We start from the raw sequence: 17906 nt of genomic DNA on the forward strand, positions 1-17906 counted from the left end.
CAGTTAGTCTTGCACCGTCCTCTTTCGCCACACACCACTGTTGCTACACTCTACAGCCATGAAATATCAATAATGCACGAGTAGTTTACAAACCCCGAAGATAGAAGCCATATGAAAAAAAAAAATAAAGAGACGCACAGGATAAGGTATCCAAACGCGCCAGTCGCAGTCCAGGTTTTTACAGGTTTGTCAGTTGCTGCGTCGTGGATTACTCATCGCCCGTGAAGGTTGGGGCTGTATCGACCTGTTCGAAAATGTACTCACAGAGTAAGTTTTCATGCGAAAGTTCAAAATCCTTCAGCGGCCCATAAAACACCAATATCTCTGCGTAATCAGTCGCTGGAAACGGTTTCCAGGATGAAACGTCCCTGTGCGCACTGTGTTGGAGATGATTCGGTTTCCAGTCCTTCCTTTGTGATCTGCAGACATGGGAGACGAATTGCATCCAAGCATATGACTGTAAAAAATGACGAGCTGGAGGAAGAAAATCACTGTCCCACTGTCGTCATTTCTGGCTGCGCGCATCGACGCTGATTGCCTGGCTCTTTTCGGGCACCTCTCCCCCTGTCTCAGGCAAATGTCGGCTGGATTCTCATGGTTCAGCGGTAGAGATCCACCAGACGCTCTTTTGGCTGCTTAGTTGCTTCTATCCCTTCGATTTCCCTGCGCGGCTCCTGCGCACTTCCACGTTTCCAGTGATGCACTCACTGTTGCCTAGTGGTACTACAAAGACAGACAATTTGGAGGAGGAGGGAAGAGGGTTTGCCTGATTTGACAGTTTTTTTTTTCAAGTGATCAAATATGTGAGGCAGCAGCCAAGATGTCATGATGACTTTCAAATAATTACATCGTACGCTGCAATTTAGCCTACAACAAGAGGCCTCTGGCTCTTTGTAACATTGCCACAGGGGTTAATGGAATGATACATTTTAGCTGTGATAAAAATAGGAGCTGAAAATAACAGTATTTTACACCTTTTATCTTTATTTCCACTGTTCACCTTAATTTTCTCCACAATATATCTGCAGTCCAAGGAAAAGCAGTGGACATTTACAAATGCACCTCGTTTGCTGCTTGTTTTTCTGGGTCGCCTGTGCTAAGAGCCACCGATGACCCCACTCCCATCCCATGGGTGACTGCCCCCACTTTATTCCGTGAATGCTGCACGTCTTAACAGAGTAACAAGTTCTGCAGGAAAGCCGCGGATGCTCGCAGCAAACTGTATCTCAGGGGGGACAAAGAGCTGCAACCAGCATGCGCTGCTCAGAATTCACTCATCATATTACCGAGATCACGGCCACAGAGGAATACACCCACACCATAGTTACCCAGGCTCACACACCGTCTCTCAAACACACACGAGGCAGGCTGAACAACACACCACCACCTCTCTCACACGTAGTTTACCTCGCTGCACCCCTCTCCCTTCTCTCTTTCCGTCTCCACTCAGTATCGTGATGTACTAAATCAGCGTGTTCTGGCAATATCCCCCCGAAAAAGAACTATTATCACTTAATCAAGAAATCACTGATGACTGCAGCTTTGAAAATCACCGCCAGTTTTAGCTGGAGGCAATGGTGTATCAACAACAAAGCAGTTTAGGGATCAATTCAATTTTGATCATTTTCACCCCAGAAAGAGTAAATATTAGTAGACAAATTAATGGGTAAGCCCTCCAATTGAACCTCCTTGTAAATGAGCTCATCAGTCATGCATGAAACAGTGTTATTTCCATATAGCATCGCTCACAATCTCCTGTGAATATGAAACAGATCTTTTTTTACACTCTGCTGCCATGTCATGCAGCATCTGTTGAGCTTTTATGTGCAAAACAGTACAGTAAAGGTCCACAGTAGCTGTTTTAAACCATTTTTGGATCCATTGTCTGGGCTCACAGGGATCAATATGTTGTCGAGTCAGTCTGGTTCAGGGCGAAATCTACCTCTGCTGTTATCCTGTAGCCCCCTGTGGTTCACGGCGTAATATTCCATGTCCAGTCTGAGCCCAGCATGTCCTACATGTAGCTTCTAAAAACAGCACGAAAGCCTGACATAATCGTTTCCAAATCAACGATTGCATGGCAGCTCGGTGCGATGTTGATGTGCCTCCCAGTGGCTCTTGATTCAGTCTTCTCGAGGAGGACAGACAGGAAAAGATTTGACCATCAGTCACCCGGCCATCATAATTGCCAGGTGAACATTAGCTACAGCGTCTGCAGGACTCTGCGCTTTTATAATGAGTGCAGGGGGACACGGGTCATCCACCGCACATTCTGGCCCTCATTAGGAGGAAAAGGCTAGTCACATATTTGCAGAGCAAAAATAAGGCTATTAGTTTGGACGGGCCAACAGCCAGACAGCCAGCAAAATGAGCTGGAGATTTTTTTAATTGCTGTATTTCATAGATACTAATTGAGACCAAAGTTTCTCCACAACTCTTGTCAAAGTGTCTGTCCTGCATGTACAGTTAGAAAAAGCAACTAACTTAACAATACAGTGGGCTGTTTGATGACGCAATCTGTCTGCATTACTATATATGTCCAGTGTTCCTGAGTATTAAAGTAACTTAAAATTAAAGTTTTTCTCTAAAACACTAAATATTCATGACTGAATATGCAGCAAGCAGCAAAAGCATCGTTAGGTGTTTTGCAGTCAAGATGTCAGCTCATTTCCCTCATCAGGGCTGTGCACATGTGGTTTGATTACATTTGATTGACAGCGACTAAAAAGTCCACCACCTGTCTTCAGATTCTGGTTCAAATGTTGCTGAATCCTGATTGGTGCACAGTAAGCTGGTGACATCACCTTTTTCTGACTAAGTTCCACCCACTTCAGTCCAGCGAGAAGAGCACAGAGACAAAAGGAAAAGCAGAAATCTCTTCTGAGAAATAACCGAAACTGGTTTAACTCTGGCAGAAAATTGTGTGTTCATGTAGGATCCCATAACTCATGGCGAGAAGATAAATAAGTAAATAATAAGTAAGTATTAAAAATTAACTACAATTATCAATACAGTTTGAATAAATGGCAGTTTGGAAGTTATGTCGAAGACATCTATGCATTGTGTTGCAGATATTTCTACTGATGTTAGTATGCTAACAGCTAGCTGCAGCCTGTCCTCTCTGGTAATACCACGTTTTGTCTTAAGGGGCGCTAGTCCGATGTAGTAGCTCAGGCTTCCATAGGTGGGTGGTGACTGACGCCCCACCTCTCCTGCGTCACACCACTAGCGTTCCCACCTGAATCCCTGGATCCCTGGAGTCAGGATCCCGGCTGGAGCCGCTGTAAATCACCTTGCCACTGTTATTCCTGTTGTGTTGCCCGCCAGATCGGCTCCGGTTCTGGCGCCCCTTCTGGCGCCGCTTCCCTGCCTGAGGCCTAAAGTCCTACTCTGCCGATATGCTGCCCCCTATTTGCTTGGAATTTGATGGGTGGCCATTTCTTACATGCTGCACCTTTAAATCATACAGCATAAAAACATGTATAACAAACCAGGTTACAGAAATTGATAATAGTCATATGCAGTTTGTGTTTCTCTTCAAAGATATTTTCACATGTTTCAAATAATAAGATCCAAATATATACATATATTCATTTCAGGATCAGTATTTTTCACAATGACAATTGCACAATATACCCTGTTGTGTAAAGAGAGTGTCTCCAGAATAACGAGCCATGAGGGAGTCTACAGAAACCCTTATTTGAACCGTCATTCAAACACTCACAACCCCACAGAAATGCAGTTTTAATTCTGCTCAACATGTACAGTAGGCTTTGTCACTGACAGCCAAATGCAAGACAGAGGTCTGGGCTTGTTCCTGTCACACACCAGGAGGCAGCTGATGTGTAACGCTGCACTAAATTGGAATATATGCAGATGAGTTCTTATCTAATAACAGCTGGTTTTTGCACATTTGCTTCCACAAAGTAATTTTTCTGCAACATCCCCAGAAAACGCTTGCTGCTTTTTCCACAATGAAGCACAATCTTCCACCATCGTCACGACCAGAGCGCTGCATGTGGTTGCCGCTTCTTTTAACAGGGCATTTCAGACCGTCGTTAGTCACTGATCAGAAATACTTTGCTGATCTTCTGTAACCCATTTCATAAAAATAACCCCGGCAAAACCTGATGGGCGGGTGGGGATGGGATTGATTTATTAATCTAATCAGCCCAATGTAGGACACAAGATGCATTTGTCCTCCTCTCTGAATCAGCTTGGATAGCACTTGAGGTCATTCTCCGAGAAGATCAGCCAATCACTTCAGACGATCTTCTCTAATTTTCCATCTTCCTTTATAATCTCTACAATCAGAGACAGAGCAGGGAAAACCGCCTCAGCTTTGATGTCGACTTTGATGGATTTGTTCCTCTATTTCCCTCCCACAAATTTTGACTTCCTCGCTAAAAAGTCCCTTTAATCTTATTTTGCTGCTCCAATATTGATTTTTTAATTTCAAACAAACAATCCTCTTCTCATGAAAGACATGCGCTATGATTTTCTCCCTGCGACGATTAGGTTTTAACATGATCCGAGGCATGCTCACTGGATTATGAAGCACTAACGGGCTCCCCTTCATGCTTGGCATGTAATGGTAAACCATGTGGTGGATCTTTAAACCAGTGATTCCATGGGGTACAGCAACTGGGTCAAAATATGGAGCCTCCAAGGGACATAAGAGACTGTCAGCATCTTGTGGTAATCAAAGGACATTGCAGCTGTTCATGAGTGACGGTGAAAGAAGCAGCAGCATTTAACCACATATCCTCAGTGGAGGTAAACCAAACTAGGTAGATGAGGAATTATTATAGACACAATCCTTAACAGGTGCACCTTAAAAGTAAACGGAAATATTATTCTGTCTGTTGGTCTTTTGTTCCCCAGCTGAGGCGAGACCTTATTAGATGTCGCTGTGGTCAAAAATAGCAACCGAACAGGAGTGTGTTGTGGAACAGCTCCTGGAGATTGATGATTGATTACTATACAATTACTGCTGAAAGCAGCAGGGCCCCTCCTTCTAATCACTGCTTTCGTCGCTAAAAGGAGATTATCACATAGGAGAAGCTTGTTAGAGCCACTTCCTCTGTGCAAATCAATAAAAATTACTCAAGAGATTGCAAGCGTACATCAGCAACGTCCCCGTTGCATTCCTAGGCTGGTTCTGCGCATTTAAAGACAGGTACTGTACATTATTCTGTGTATGTGTGTGGGTGTGTGCCTCCTGTGGCAGCAGATCTGACCCCCACTGAGATACTGGCCTCAAACCATGTCTAATTAAAGCTGCTTTTCAATGCAGGCGCTCTGGAACTTCAGGTCCCCTCAACAATTAAGTGCAGGATTTCTCCTCTGGTCTCGAGTGAGAAGAAAAGGCACATCCAGGGGGTTGATTATCCCCCCCCTTCTCTGCCTCTACACATTATTGGATTCACTCAGTTGATGGAACCCCATATATTGAGCGGGGAGAGACAGAAAGACAATCAAGCACACCGGAGACACCTGGAGAAATGGGACAGAAAACGTATAGCATCGTATTTTAAGTCGAGGCACGAAAGTGTTAAGAGCTTCTCGCCGCAATGGTCAAATGGAAAGAGGTTGGAGGGACAATCACATAACCAGAAGGTAAGAGGTTCAATTCCTGCTGCAGTGTCCTTGAAATGTGGCCTGGAAAAGAGCATCAGCGAATAAGGGTAAAATGTGAGCTTTTGTCGGAGGCATTCAGCAGCACGGTGAGAAAGAAAGAAAGTTTCAGTGTTTTCACATTGGCTGGGTTATTATGTAACGCAGATTCAACTTTAAATTAAAATATTATTGCTTGTAATTTGTTTAGAATACAGACTTTTATCAATGCAGAAATCAAACCTTACTGTCAACGTAGGCTCATTGTCTTTTTTATGTACTTGCATATTGTACCGTGACCCACAGGCTACTGTTGCACCTCAAGGACTGGCACTTACAAACGTAAATTAGTCAGCACAAATCACAGCAATTGTCTTGCGTTCATTACAGCATGGCTGTATGCCCGGCCTGCAGCGGTCCACGGTACCAGTGACCTCTGAGCTACCATTGTCGCACTCATGTCTCAGTTTCTTTTTTTAAACGATCAGACCAAACACTTGGCAGAGTAAATATCATCCTCATCGTTAGCTGCTTCTGGTTTGTCTTCATTTTCAGAATTTCTGTTCCCAAAATCCTCCGGTATCACCGAGTGGATGTGAACCTAACATATATATATATATATATATATATATATATATGATCAAATTTGAGGTTCTTGTACTTTATTTAATTACTTCCATTTTATGCTATGTTGTACTTCCACTACAACTCAGAGGGATACATTTATCTATAGCTATAGTAACTAGTTGAAGTGAAGACTGTACATAAAAAAAATGATATAAAATACAATTTAAAAAAAAAACACATAAGGTTTGAGATGCGTATACGTTTTTAGCAGTTCCACCAAAGGGCCATTTTTCCTCTAAACTTCTCAGATATATGTTGAAGGCTGACAGGGGTCAAATGATCCAATATCTCGCCACACACAATCGAGGCTGAACAAGAAAACAACATTACCTGCTCTGACATACCTCAGGTTTCTGAAGAGCATATCAATGTTTTGGAGGAAAAAAAAACAGCAGAAACACTTAAATTGTTCAGACAAATAGCTAGATGAATAACTTCAGGGATGAACTGAATAAAATGAGCAAATCAGACAGCATGTAATATGGTCCTTGACCCAAGGTATGCATTTAAAGGTTGAAGACACAGCTATCCATACATTTCCTGAGCTTAAATGAGCCAATGCTTTATATAATTGAGGTCTATACAGCCTCCGTGAGAAGCTCTGATCATGTAGCCGACTACCTTTGAAAGCCACAGTGAGCCACAGATAAGGCTTCCATTAGAGCTGTTATTTTAAAGCATCTCACCCGTTAATGGACTCCCCCTGGCCGAGCCACAGACCCACTATCTTATCCTCACAGGCCCAGTTAACCAACCGGGGTTTTGCTTACAACAGGTGTGAGACTGTCTGAGACCACAGTCGGGGCCCCCGCTGAGTGTGGTGTGCCGCTGATGTGTTGGCAGCTCCACAACAGCTACTATTAATACCTCTGCAATGGCTACCTTGGAGAGGTTTACAAAAATGTATCAAAAAAGCATTAGTGAGGGAAATTAAAATATATAGCATATATGCAGTAAGATTGTGACTCATTGAAAAGGGAATACTTTTCCTGTGCGCTGTAGAATGCAAACCTTTCTCTGTTTATTCATCTATGTGCCATAAACCACATAACTGCAGTTTTTCACTTTCAATATTTTTGTAATATTGTATTACACATTTAAAGTATATACATTTTGGAAAATGCACTTTTGCATCATGTCTGCATTTCAAAAATGAAGCTACAATAATCAGCTGGCTAGCTTAGCTTAGCATTTCATAAAGACTGGAGGCAGGGGGACGCAGTTACATTGCTGTTTTCACACTTCGGCTTTTGTACATAAAACAACCAAGATGCAATATGTAAATTAGTGAGCTTTAAAGGGTCTAGAAGGCCGATTCTTTATATCTTTCAACAGAGCATGCTAGCGGTTTCGCCTCATTTCTAGTCTTTATGCTAAGCTAGGCCAACTAGTTGCGGCTTGTAGCTTCATATTTAGCATTCAGACATGCCATGTGTTATGACAACCCATTATTTTAAATAGCAACAACTAACAAAATTGTAAGAAAAACGTCTGAAACAACCCGCCCTACGTCCCTCTGATTGGCTGGAGGTTGTTGCTGGGTTAGGGTAGGGTTAGATGATTGGTTAGATGTTAGAGTGGATATCAGAGTCAGGGCCAATGAGAGGCAGAGTAGGTGTGGTTCATTGCGAACTATAGGTGGGATACAAATAGCACAGGGAACAATGTGGAACAATGGCGTGATGTCAAACCATTCCTTTAATCAATCCATCGAGAGAAATCAATAATAAACAAGTCTGATGAATGATGGCAAATGGCCTCAAGCAAAAATGCCAAACATTTGCTGGTTCCAGATCCTCAAATGTCTCAGTTTGTTGTTTTTTTTCTGAATTATATCACTGTAAACTGAATATCTTTAGGTTTGGAGAGAAGTTGAGCTATGCTCTGAAACACCATGATGGGCATTTTCCCAATTTTCCTTGATAGAATAAATCATTCATCAACTGATCAAAATACTGCGAAATGAACTGGTAATGAAAGTAATCGTCAGTTTCAGCACTGTAATATTCACAGCTCTAATTGTCAGCTGGATATTCCCTGCTCTCCGTCTCCATTGCCCTCTATTGACCCTCCAGCTCTGCTTTTTTTTTTTTTACTGTGTCCCATTCAGGAAGACTCATTTTGCCTTTCAGATTTTAACAAAGCCAGAGTCACCTGAAAGGTCAAGCCTTCCTTGTACGGAATAATGAGCCGTGTCAGAGGTACCTTTCTCAGCTGAACTGCAATCAGCTGATGGCAGGCGCCTTTACAGATGCTGGAAAAAAGAGGACGTTAACATCCATCACCATGTAGTTCTTATGGCATCCTGCTGTATGCGTGCTCCACGGTCACCATGGAGGAGAGGCTGCAATTTACCACATTTAAAAGCCCACACACTGAAGCCTGGCAATGAGACGTACAGGGGTCTTAAAAGCTTCCAGAACAAGGTTTATTAAACAACTGATGTATTAGTGTGATGTGCTCGTGTTCACATTTTCATCAGTTGCCCGACACTGAAATTAATACTAAATCTATGTTCAGTCAAAGTTTGTTTTTTTCTACAAAAAAAAGGCAAAATGCACAAACAAGTAACATCACTTTGCAACCAGTACATTGAAACATTACATTCCTATTTTAACACCATGCACTTTAAGATAATGAAAAACAATAAATGTGTGTGCGTAACACGGAAGAGGTGATTGAATTTTATTCTGAATGCCAAGCAGGCACTTGGCAAGGATTCAGTATTCAAGCAGCATTGATAGTATTTCACCATTAGTTGCTCCCTCATGTATACTCGCCTAAGGTCCTTTAGGTAGTCTGAGAATTGGTTTCGTGGGGCTGAGGATGATTTCCAAAACACACTGCAATTGCAAAACCCAAGTTAAGCACTGGTTTTTATTACCACGATTCCAAATAAAACTGCAATACCTCATGATCTTTTTACCATTCAACGTCTTTTTCTCTGAGGAGTGTTCAAGTTTTACAGCATCTTAGAAAAATAATTGGTTCTGTATGTACAACAACAATGGTGATAGAAACATGTCAACAGCATTATGTACAATAGCATTTGTTGCCTGATCCTGATCGATGATGTAGTGAAAAGGAACTGTATTGATATACTGTAATATAGACTTAACTGTAACTAAACAGCTGATCAAGCATTAACATGACAGTGACATATTCATGAGATAAGACAATTATTTAACATCAATATGCAGCAGTTTTTTTGTTTTGTTTTGTTTTTTTACTTGAAATGAACAAAAGATCTAACATTCTCCTTTTCAACACCAAAATAAACCATCAACTAAAAACCAAAGAACCAAATACAAAACAACTTTCTAAAGGCACGCGTCACTATTCGGCTCCATCATGACTTCTCAGGATATTAAACGGAATTGGGCGACGTCTTGGTAGCGGGAATCTGATAAAAGTGATGTGTTTTTAGTAATGACACTCTCGGCTAGCCATAATAACACAGTGCGGTTAAAGTACTTCTGAATACTCTCATTATCATTACGGGAAAACGCTTACATTCCTGTAAAATCAATTACATCTACTCAGAGCAGAGTTTCAATTACTCACTACTTCCTCCCCCACAGCCACTTCTTTCATTTCTTGAAAGAGTCTGTTATGAATAAACCTCCGTACAGTACGTCGATCCACAGAGCTGCCTCACATTCTCATCTGCCCCAACATACTGTAAACCCTGCCTCACTAATATGGAACATTATGTGATCATTCAATCGTTTTTCTTGTCTTGTAGCCTATGGTTTGAAATCTTCAGCCTCTTTTTTCTTTTAAAACAGCTCAAGAAACCCAACTTAACAACTAGAGGCCAGCCAGTAAATCGGGCGATATGATCTTAGCACAGGTCTGCTATTATCTGCATGTCAACTAACAAGAAAGTGCAGTCAGAAATACCAAAGATATGTTTAAAGTGAAATAGTGTCTCCATTACACTGTGTGTCCACCAGAGGGCACTGATGAGTAAACCTGCTCGTTACATAGTTCACAATTCTTTAATAACCAAATTTCAGAGATTCTTATAAAACTGTTGTTAATGTAAATTAAAAACTTATATGTATACTTTGTGAATATTTTTACTGAATTGGTTTCTAATTACTAAAAACAATACATTATATTGTTGCTGTATCTTTATTGATTTTTCAACAATGATTTTGCCCCTACTGTACATTTTTTTTTTATCAGGATGGTGAAGGCATGACCTGCCCTCTGCCTCTGATTGGCTTACCCTAATATTCTCACCCTAACCCAAACCAATCTCACTCCTCATACATAACCAACCCAAACAATGAAGGCAACATCTACTAGCCAATCAGAGTCAGAGTAGGGTGGCTGATGACTTCCATCCTAGGAAATAAAATTTTTTGTATAATATCTGTGTGGCCACCAGGGCAGCTGACCAGCATGTGGACCAGCATTGTTAGCTGCTGCTTAGCCTCATCTGTGATTCCCAGGCTCTCTTTGTTAGTCCAGTCTGGCCATTTTTTTATCAACTGAACCACGCAAAAGAGACCGCTAATGCTAGCTGAACTTTGTATAATGTAGGAAGAACCCAGCACTGAGCATCTAGTGGGAATTAGTTCCAACATTAGAAAGCCAGGCTCACTAACTTTAACTTTCCAAGTGGAGCACAAACTTGTTGAATCTTGTAAAGGGACAGAAGATTTAAACCAGACTGACAGCCAAATTTATGTGGGCTTGTTAATAAGATAATGAATATATAATAAGATAATAAAAAAGATAGTATCAGTGTTTGTAGGATATAGAGTACAATGTTCCTCAGTCAGCAGTGAGACACCGATTCACCGAGTGTTTAATCCTCTTTTTTTTTTTAAATGTACTTTCATCATAGTTTGGATTTCCAGGTACTGAAAGGGATGATAATTCAGATTTCAGTTTGACTTTAAGACCAAATATCAGCGTATCCTGTATGAAGAAGAGACTCTTTCACTCTCAAATATCAAACTCAGTATAATCCTCACAAACCCAGTACTGGTTGGGCTCTATCAACATTGCATCCCTGTTTTTGATGCAACTCAGACACTAATATGGAAAGAGGATGAGCAGCAGTCATGACAACAGTCTTTCTGAGATTGTACCTAGAGTGGAAATCAATGCACTGCATGTACTGTACACAGCACAAGGAAGGTAATTTACAGAGCAGACCATCGCTGGCTTGCAATGTTCTTGTTACGGATGCTCTTCTGTGTGACTGTTTGTTCAGCAGCTAAGCAGCAGTCTGAGCAGCACGGTGGATGCAGGGCTAACAGCTGGCTGACTGGCGATCACTTCGAATTCAATGTTCACCATGCACAGACCTCACACATTGTTCTCCCTGCCTGGATACGACGAGGTCCCCAAAGCCTCACTCAAACCCGTGGCGAGCTGTAAAAGGAGACGCCTCCATAATGGAAGCTAAGCCGCTGCTGCCTGGATCTCTGCAATCGCTGGCCAGGCTGACACAGGGAGAGGCGTATGATGTGCGTGGTAAGAGCCACCTGGTGAGTGCGTGGAGAGCCAGGACTGGTTAGGACGAGGACAGAGCGGTTGGGGGGGTGGGGGGCGAGGTGAGGGATCAGACGCTCAGGGTCATGTTACGGAGCAGCCACTGTTGAGAGCGGCTGTTGTTGCAGTCTCTCAGGGTGGGCACCATCTTGTCCTCTTCAGACGGCATGTCCAAACACTGGTTGCTGTTCACATGCAGCAGGGTGAGTCGCTGGAGAAAGAAGGACAATCAATGCTTACTTATTAATGCACAAACGCATACAAACAAATCTGCACTTTCAATGTTTTGTCTGTTTAGAGTTGCGGCTAAAGTTTTTCAGTAACACCTTCCCTCGGCCGGCATCATCGACTGCACTTCAACTCCTCTGTGGAGAAAGCTGAATCCACCTGGATGACTAAGATGAACCTTCACAGACACACTTCAACTATTGATTTCCCGCATTTCACAAAAATACCTCTCGACCCTGTAAATGGCCCGAGCTTGTTACACTCAGTAGCTGGAGCTGGAGCAAGAAAAGACAATAGGAACATCAAGAGAGCAGGATGTTCTAGTCGAGAAAAAGTGAGAGTCGTGCCCCTTATACAACACAACATGCACCGAGGCTGCTCGGAGAACTGAGGCTCCTGTTGGTGTGGAGACTGCTGTCATTGTCTTTTACAGGAAGGATTTCTCTGTGACTTAGCATCAACAGCATCAAACTGTCAAAAAAGAGCCTAGAAAGAACTGATTTCTCTATTTGGACTAAAACTAAACATTTAATGTTTATGTTTACAGTCACATAAGTAATATTTTGGACATCCCGGATAATCAAATGAGTCATTGTGATGCGAAAGGGTTGCTAGTAGCGCCCGTACCACTGCTAATCAACTCTGCAGTCTGCGGCTCATAGCAGTTTTCTGTCGCTCTCATCTCAGTGTTTTGGTTTGCGAACCAATTTTATGCTCCCTGGTCCGCCTGAGAAAGACGAAATGAACAAGCGGTTGATGGGAAAGGTCGAGACGAAATATTTTTGGGAGTTGGGGTTGGAAGGATAAAAGGGGGGATAAAATGCCACTGGACATTTGACAAAGAGTTTGGTGGGACAGAACACGACAGTAGGAGGATGCGCTTGTTGCTATCCAACGTCCAACTAGCTTGAACGATTAGCCATAAGATCACATAGCTGCTGAAAAGACTGCACAGTTATATTAGACCAAGAATAAGATGACCAAAACATTGAGCTGAAAGAAGCTATAAATCTCCACAGAACTGGGAGGACCGCTGCATGTAGGCTACATGTTGTTAAGCTTTAGGTATTTATACGTTCTGATTATGAAAACAACCTTCTTCTCCTAAATAAACGTGTTGCCCTGCAGTTTGTAAAAATTACTTTGCATCCAGCCTGACTATGAAGGAATAGCAGGTTACTGTTTTTAAACATTTTTCAGCACTGTGTCCCCCATTTTCGTAGCTTCCTTGCGCTACATGCTGCAAACAGTCTGGACCACAACAAAATAAGAAGAAAATAAGAAAATACAGAAAATACACATTGTTTTTTTTAGGAGAATCCTGCATAGCGTAACTTTAAAAGTAAATGAAAGTGGTATAATTAGCACCATTAGTGCCTTTACTGATGCTGTGACTACTGTAATTATTACATCAATATGATTGCTCCTATACTAGTTTAAAAAGTTCCTATACATGTTCAACACGATGCAAGACACCTAAATGTTAATATTCATAAATATCAGAAATTATAGGAAGTTTCACCTAAATTAAAAGTTAAATGAGGTGTCAATCAGGCAATGACGAGCACCAGCTCACAATTAAAAATACCTGAACAGCTGCCACTGGTCCGGTTTTCCTTGAAAATTGACTTTTTTTTGGCAGCATATGGACGAGGAGAAGGAGAATAATTCTCATTTTAAATACACATTTCGATAATTTCTATATTTCAGCACCATCTAACAAACATAACTAAGACTGAAAGACAACCGATGACATTTTGACATGTCACAGTGGGAAAAGCAGAGTAAATAATAAAATGAATGACGGCTGAATTCCATTCAGCTGCTTCAGCTTCAGGGTCCTGGTATTGCGCATGCTGGCTCACTGTCACACTGTGCTGGCATCATTATCAGCAACACCTTCGGCTGATTGACACATCAATTCATCCCCTAATTGTTTCATCAATATCATTCATAATTAACAGATGTGGGATTACGGTGTCAGATCACTGAAGTGTTTTTCACTGGTGGATTTCGAAATAGTTCTCACCTCAAATGTACCTGTCATTTTTTAGGGACACGGGGCAACGTCCCGAGTCACTGGCTCCTACAGCTATGAAATAGCTGCAGGAGCCAGTGACTCGGGGCGTAGCCCCGAGTCACTTATTACTATCCCGCGCGTTTCTTCTTCTTCTTCTTATTATTATTTTTCATCTTCCTCCAAGTTTTCGTCCTCAAACTCGCCCCGCAGCTTTGAGAAAACCCTCGCAAATTATATATCAAAACGTGCGTATTGTTCGGGATCGGTGTGCTATTACTTTTCTCAAATTTATCGCAGTTTTTCGCGTCGTAAGACGCGAAAAACTGCGATAAATTTCCCATAAGAAATGAATGGGACCGGTGAAAAAAACAAGATTGAAATTGGAGTTTTTCAAACATCTGTAGCTCAGGCATACATTCACCGAGAGACTTCATTTCAACTTTAAAATGTAGACCCAAGTCTGGTCTATTGGTGTGTTCATCCACATTTTGATTGGTCCTATAGTTTTTGATCAGTCACTGTTCAATGACAGTGATCGTTTGGCGGGAAATTTTGAGATTATAATGGGTGTGTATTGCGCGGAATGTTCGTGCTAGAGTGCGTGCTAGAGTGGCACAGAGTCTAAAAACGATCTGAAAATCTTCTCTTTTTCTCGTCGCTACGGCCACAAATTACACTCTACACGCATAATTTTGGGCTCATTTTGTAGACAAACTTGTCCTCTTTCGTGTGATGTCCTCGAAAAAGCCGAGAGACTTACTGAATTTAAATAGTGAGACGTTTTGTGCAGCCAGCGCCCTCCTGTTCTCCCATTAAGTCCCATGTTAAAATTCAGAGCTGTTTTGTGAGCAAAGCAGAAATGCCTCCTGTCTTTAGATCGCCATAAAACGAAAAGTTGTTGTGTCAGGAATAAAACGAGGAGATGGCCGGACTCAGGAAGTTCTCGGGAGTCCGATGATCTATAGTACACTCTGATACGAGGTACGGTTCTCTCACCAGAGGATTTAGTTCAGGAGGTTCGCCGAACCCAAATCTCACTGCATACAATACAAACTCCTGTTCTCTGAGTCGCAGAGTCTTTTTAAGTCGACCATTTTGTCATTTTTCTAAAGAATATCTGGACATAAAACACACGTACATCTGGCCCAGACTTGTCCGCATCTCACAGTGTAATCGTTTTTTTGATAGCAGCTACGGTTTTGACACAATCGCAAGTTGTTCGGAAGAAACCGACAGCGAAAAAGCCGCTTTTCAAGGGAAGAGTTTAACAGGTGCAACTGTCATTTACACACACACCGGTCAATAACCCACGCACACACATCTGCAGGACAACAAGCCTGAGAATGATTATCTTAACGAGCTCAGTCAAAACAAGGGCATTGTTTGAAAACAATCTCCATCCAACAAACAGTTAAACTCAGCTTCACCAAGCGCTTTGCCAAAAAGGTTGAGACAGTAGTCACACAAACACACACACAAGCAGGGCTAACCAACAGCTAAAAAGTGATTAAAAACAAGCACGTCAAAACTGAACAGGAACAGGTAAAAAGTGGGAGAGGTAGAGAGGTAATTATCAGCAGGTGGGGCAGAAGTTACACACGCACACAAACAAACACACACACACACACACACACACATTCAGACACACATATACCAGACACATCTCCATGTAGGAGCTGGTTGGGCTGCTTGTGTAGTTCAAGCAGACACACACACACAAACAGACGAAGACACACACATACGCAGTCACACACAATGACAGATACACAAACACACACACACACAGACAAATGCATAATGAAAACCCCATCCCCCCGCCCCCTTGTTAACGCCGTTAGCTCTGTTAGCTCTGTTAGCACAGTTAGCTCTGTTAGCGCTAGCGCCGTTAGCTATATTCGCACCTTTAGCTGTTAGCTCAGTTAGTGTTAGCTCTGTTAGCTCTGTTAGCATTAGCTCCATTCATGTTTATTGATTCAGTTCATTAATTCATGTTAACAGAGACATGAAGCAGAGGAGAGAAGCAGACACAGACAGCTGAGGTGATCAACAGAGACAGACAAGGAGAAAGCCACAGAAACACAGCTGAGAGCAATTCATTAATCAGGGACTGACTACCTCTGATATCTGCCGTTTTCTCAAATTGCAGCCTTTTTCAATTGTCCGCTGCTTCGCCATAGTTTCTCCTAGAGACTTCATTCAAACTTTAAAACGTAGATAATTTTGTCAGCTCGAACGCACCCCGTGTCCCTTTCAAAATTTCCCAGGGGGAATTTTCTAGTTTTGTTTATTCTGCAGTATACATGTGTAAATATATCCTCACAACAAAATGAACTCAAATTCATCCTGCTCCCCTCCACCCACTGTCCCCTCTCCACCCATCAGTGCTGTCTGCTCTACTGTTCTATTACATAAACCAGAGGAACCAGAAGACAGAACAGGCGCTTTTAAAATGTCCAGACGGGAATAGCACACCTGTTGTGACGAGCTGAACTCAAGCACCACATGAGCATGTACCACAGAAATCCTCTGTGGCTCCGGAGCTCCAGAGATAACACCCCCCACTAACAACTGGAAGAGGGCTCTCAATGGCCTTGATTAACCATTTATGTTCATTCCCTCAGAAGTAACACGCTTCCGCTATTTCGTTCCTCACTTGACTTGCTTTTCTGGTCCTAATGATCGCATGCAGAGAAGTAGAGAGGCTGAAGTTGGTTTGTGAGGAGACGCTGAGCCTCTGCTGAGGAAAACAATGCCATGAGAGAAATTGGGAAAATGACGTTTGAAATAAATGTGTTTGTGTCTTGCAACATGTATGACAACTGATCACAAATGAGAGTTTCACTTCAGTTTCACCAGTCTGCGCCCGGTTATCTTGGGTCATTCTCAAATTAAAATGCACAGCACACATGAAAGAGAATACATGTGAACAAATACAAACCACAGGCTGCATGTGGCATTAGTACACGCACACTGGCATGATTTATCTTGTGGATGCAGCATAATTTTTCATTAAAACAAGATTGTGCTTCAACTGTTGACAGAAGATATTCAGACTAATGAGCACACACAGACACTCAGGCCATGTTTGATCTTAGGCTATAAAACACAAGGGCCTGACATGCTCTGCCTGGATACAAAGAAGTGCGCACACACACACACACACCCACACATGCACGCACACATTTCTTGAAGTAGACATCGCAGACCGCCCTACAGGCACATTTGTTCAAATAGAACAAGAACAAAGAGAGCAGGTGGCGTTCGACCTCACACACCTGTCAAAAAGCTAAAAAGAACAATAAAGTGGCTCTACATGAGAGACATTTTACTTTTCTTGCTGTATTAAAAAAATATTCATTTTTTAACAGCAGCTACAACTCAGACAGAAGTAGAATTCTCCCTACACAGGTTTAAAGATAAGTGAAGATAATCAAAAATGCCTCATTTTTTGTAGAATGTGCAAACGACAGGCAGTATAATCAACAGATACTTCTCTGCAAAGGCATGTTTGTACACAGAGCTACTCCTGGAGGTACATCCACACTGCATTATATTTATTTATAGATCTAATCTATAAATCATAAGAACCCGGCTCAGGCAATAGAGAGATAGTATTTTTTCTTTCATTCAAAAGATCCAGACCGACTCTCGCGGCAGAGATGACAGATGAGGAGTGTAATGGCAGAGGGTTGAAAAACCATTCCACATTTAATGAAAATACTAGAAATGTGGAGGTCCTGTCCTTTGCTCATAATTATTTCACGCCTCCTGTGGGGCAGAGAAAACTCCCATCTCAGCCTCCCAGCAAACCAACCGGTGTCTCCGGTGCAAGTTGCTGAGTGTGTGCACAGCTGAGGCTGGCTAATTAAATGAGGACGGTTTCTAACCGTAAGCCCCGGTCGAG

General features: G+C 42.2%; 1 protein-coding gene across 2 annotated transcripts in view; it reads right to left on the reverse strand.

Annotated features, from left to right (window-relative positions):
• Positions 1 to 11773: 11773 nt before the first annotated feature.
• The window catches only part of galnt13 (UDP-N-acetyl-alpha-D-galactosamine:polypeptide N-acetylgalactosaminyltransferase 13), a 37115-nt gene continuing 30982 nt past the window's right edge, over positions 11774 to 17906 (reverse strand). Inside the window, exon 11 of one of the 2 annotated variants that reach the window (XM_041950916.1) lies at positions 11774 to 11965. In XM_041950916.1, coding sequence (XP_041806850.1) covers positions 11825 to 11965 — 141 coding nt within the window. In that variant the 3' untranslated portion in view covers positions 11774 to 11824. The remainder of the gene's footprint in view (positions 11966 to 17906) is intronic. The other variant, XM_041950915.1, reaches the window with a different exon arrangement.

This window comes from Chelmon rostratus, chromosome 13 (assembly GCF_017976325.1).
Source record: "Chelmon rostratus isolate fCheRos1 chromosome 13, fCheRos1.pri, whole genome shotgun sequence".
In the NCBI taxonomy this organism is placed as follows: Eukaryota; Metazoa; Chordata; class Actinopteri; order Chaetodontiformes; family Chaetodontidae; genus Chelmon; species Chelmon rostratus.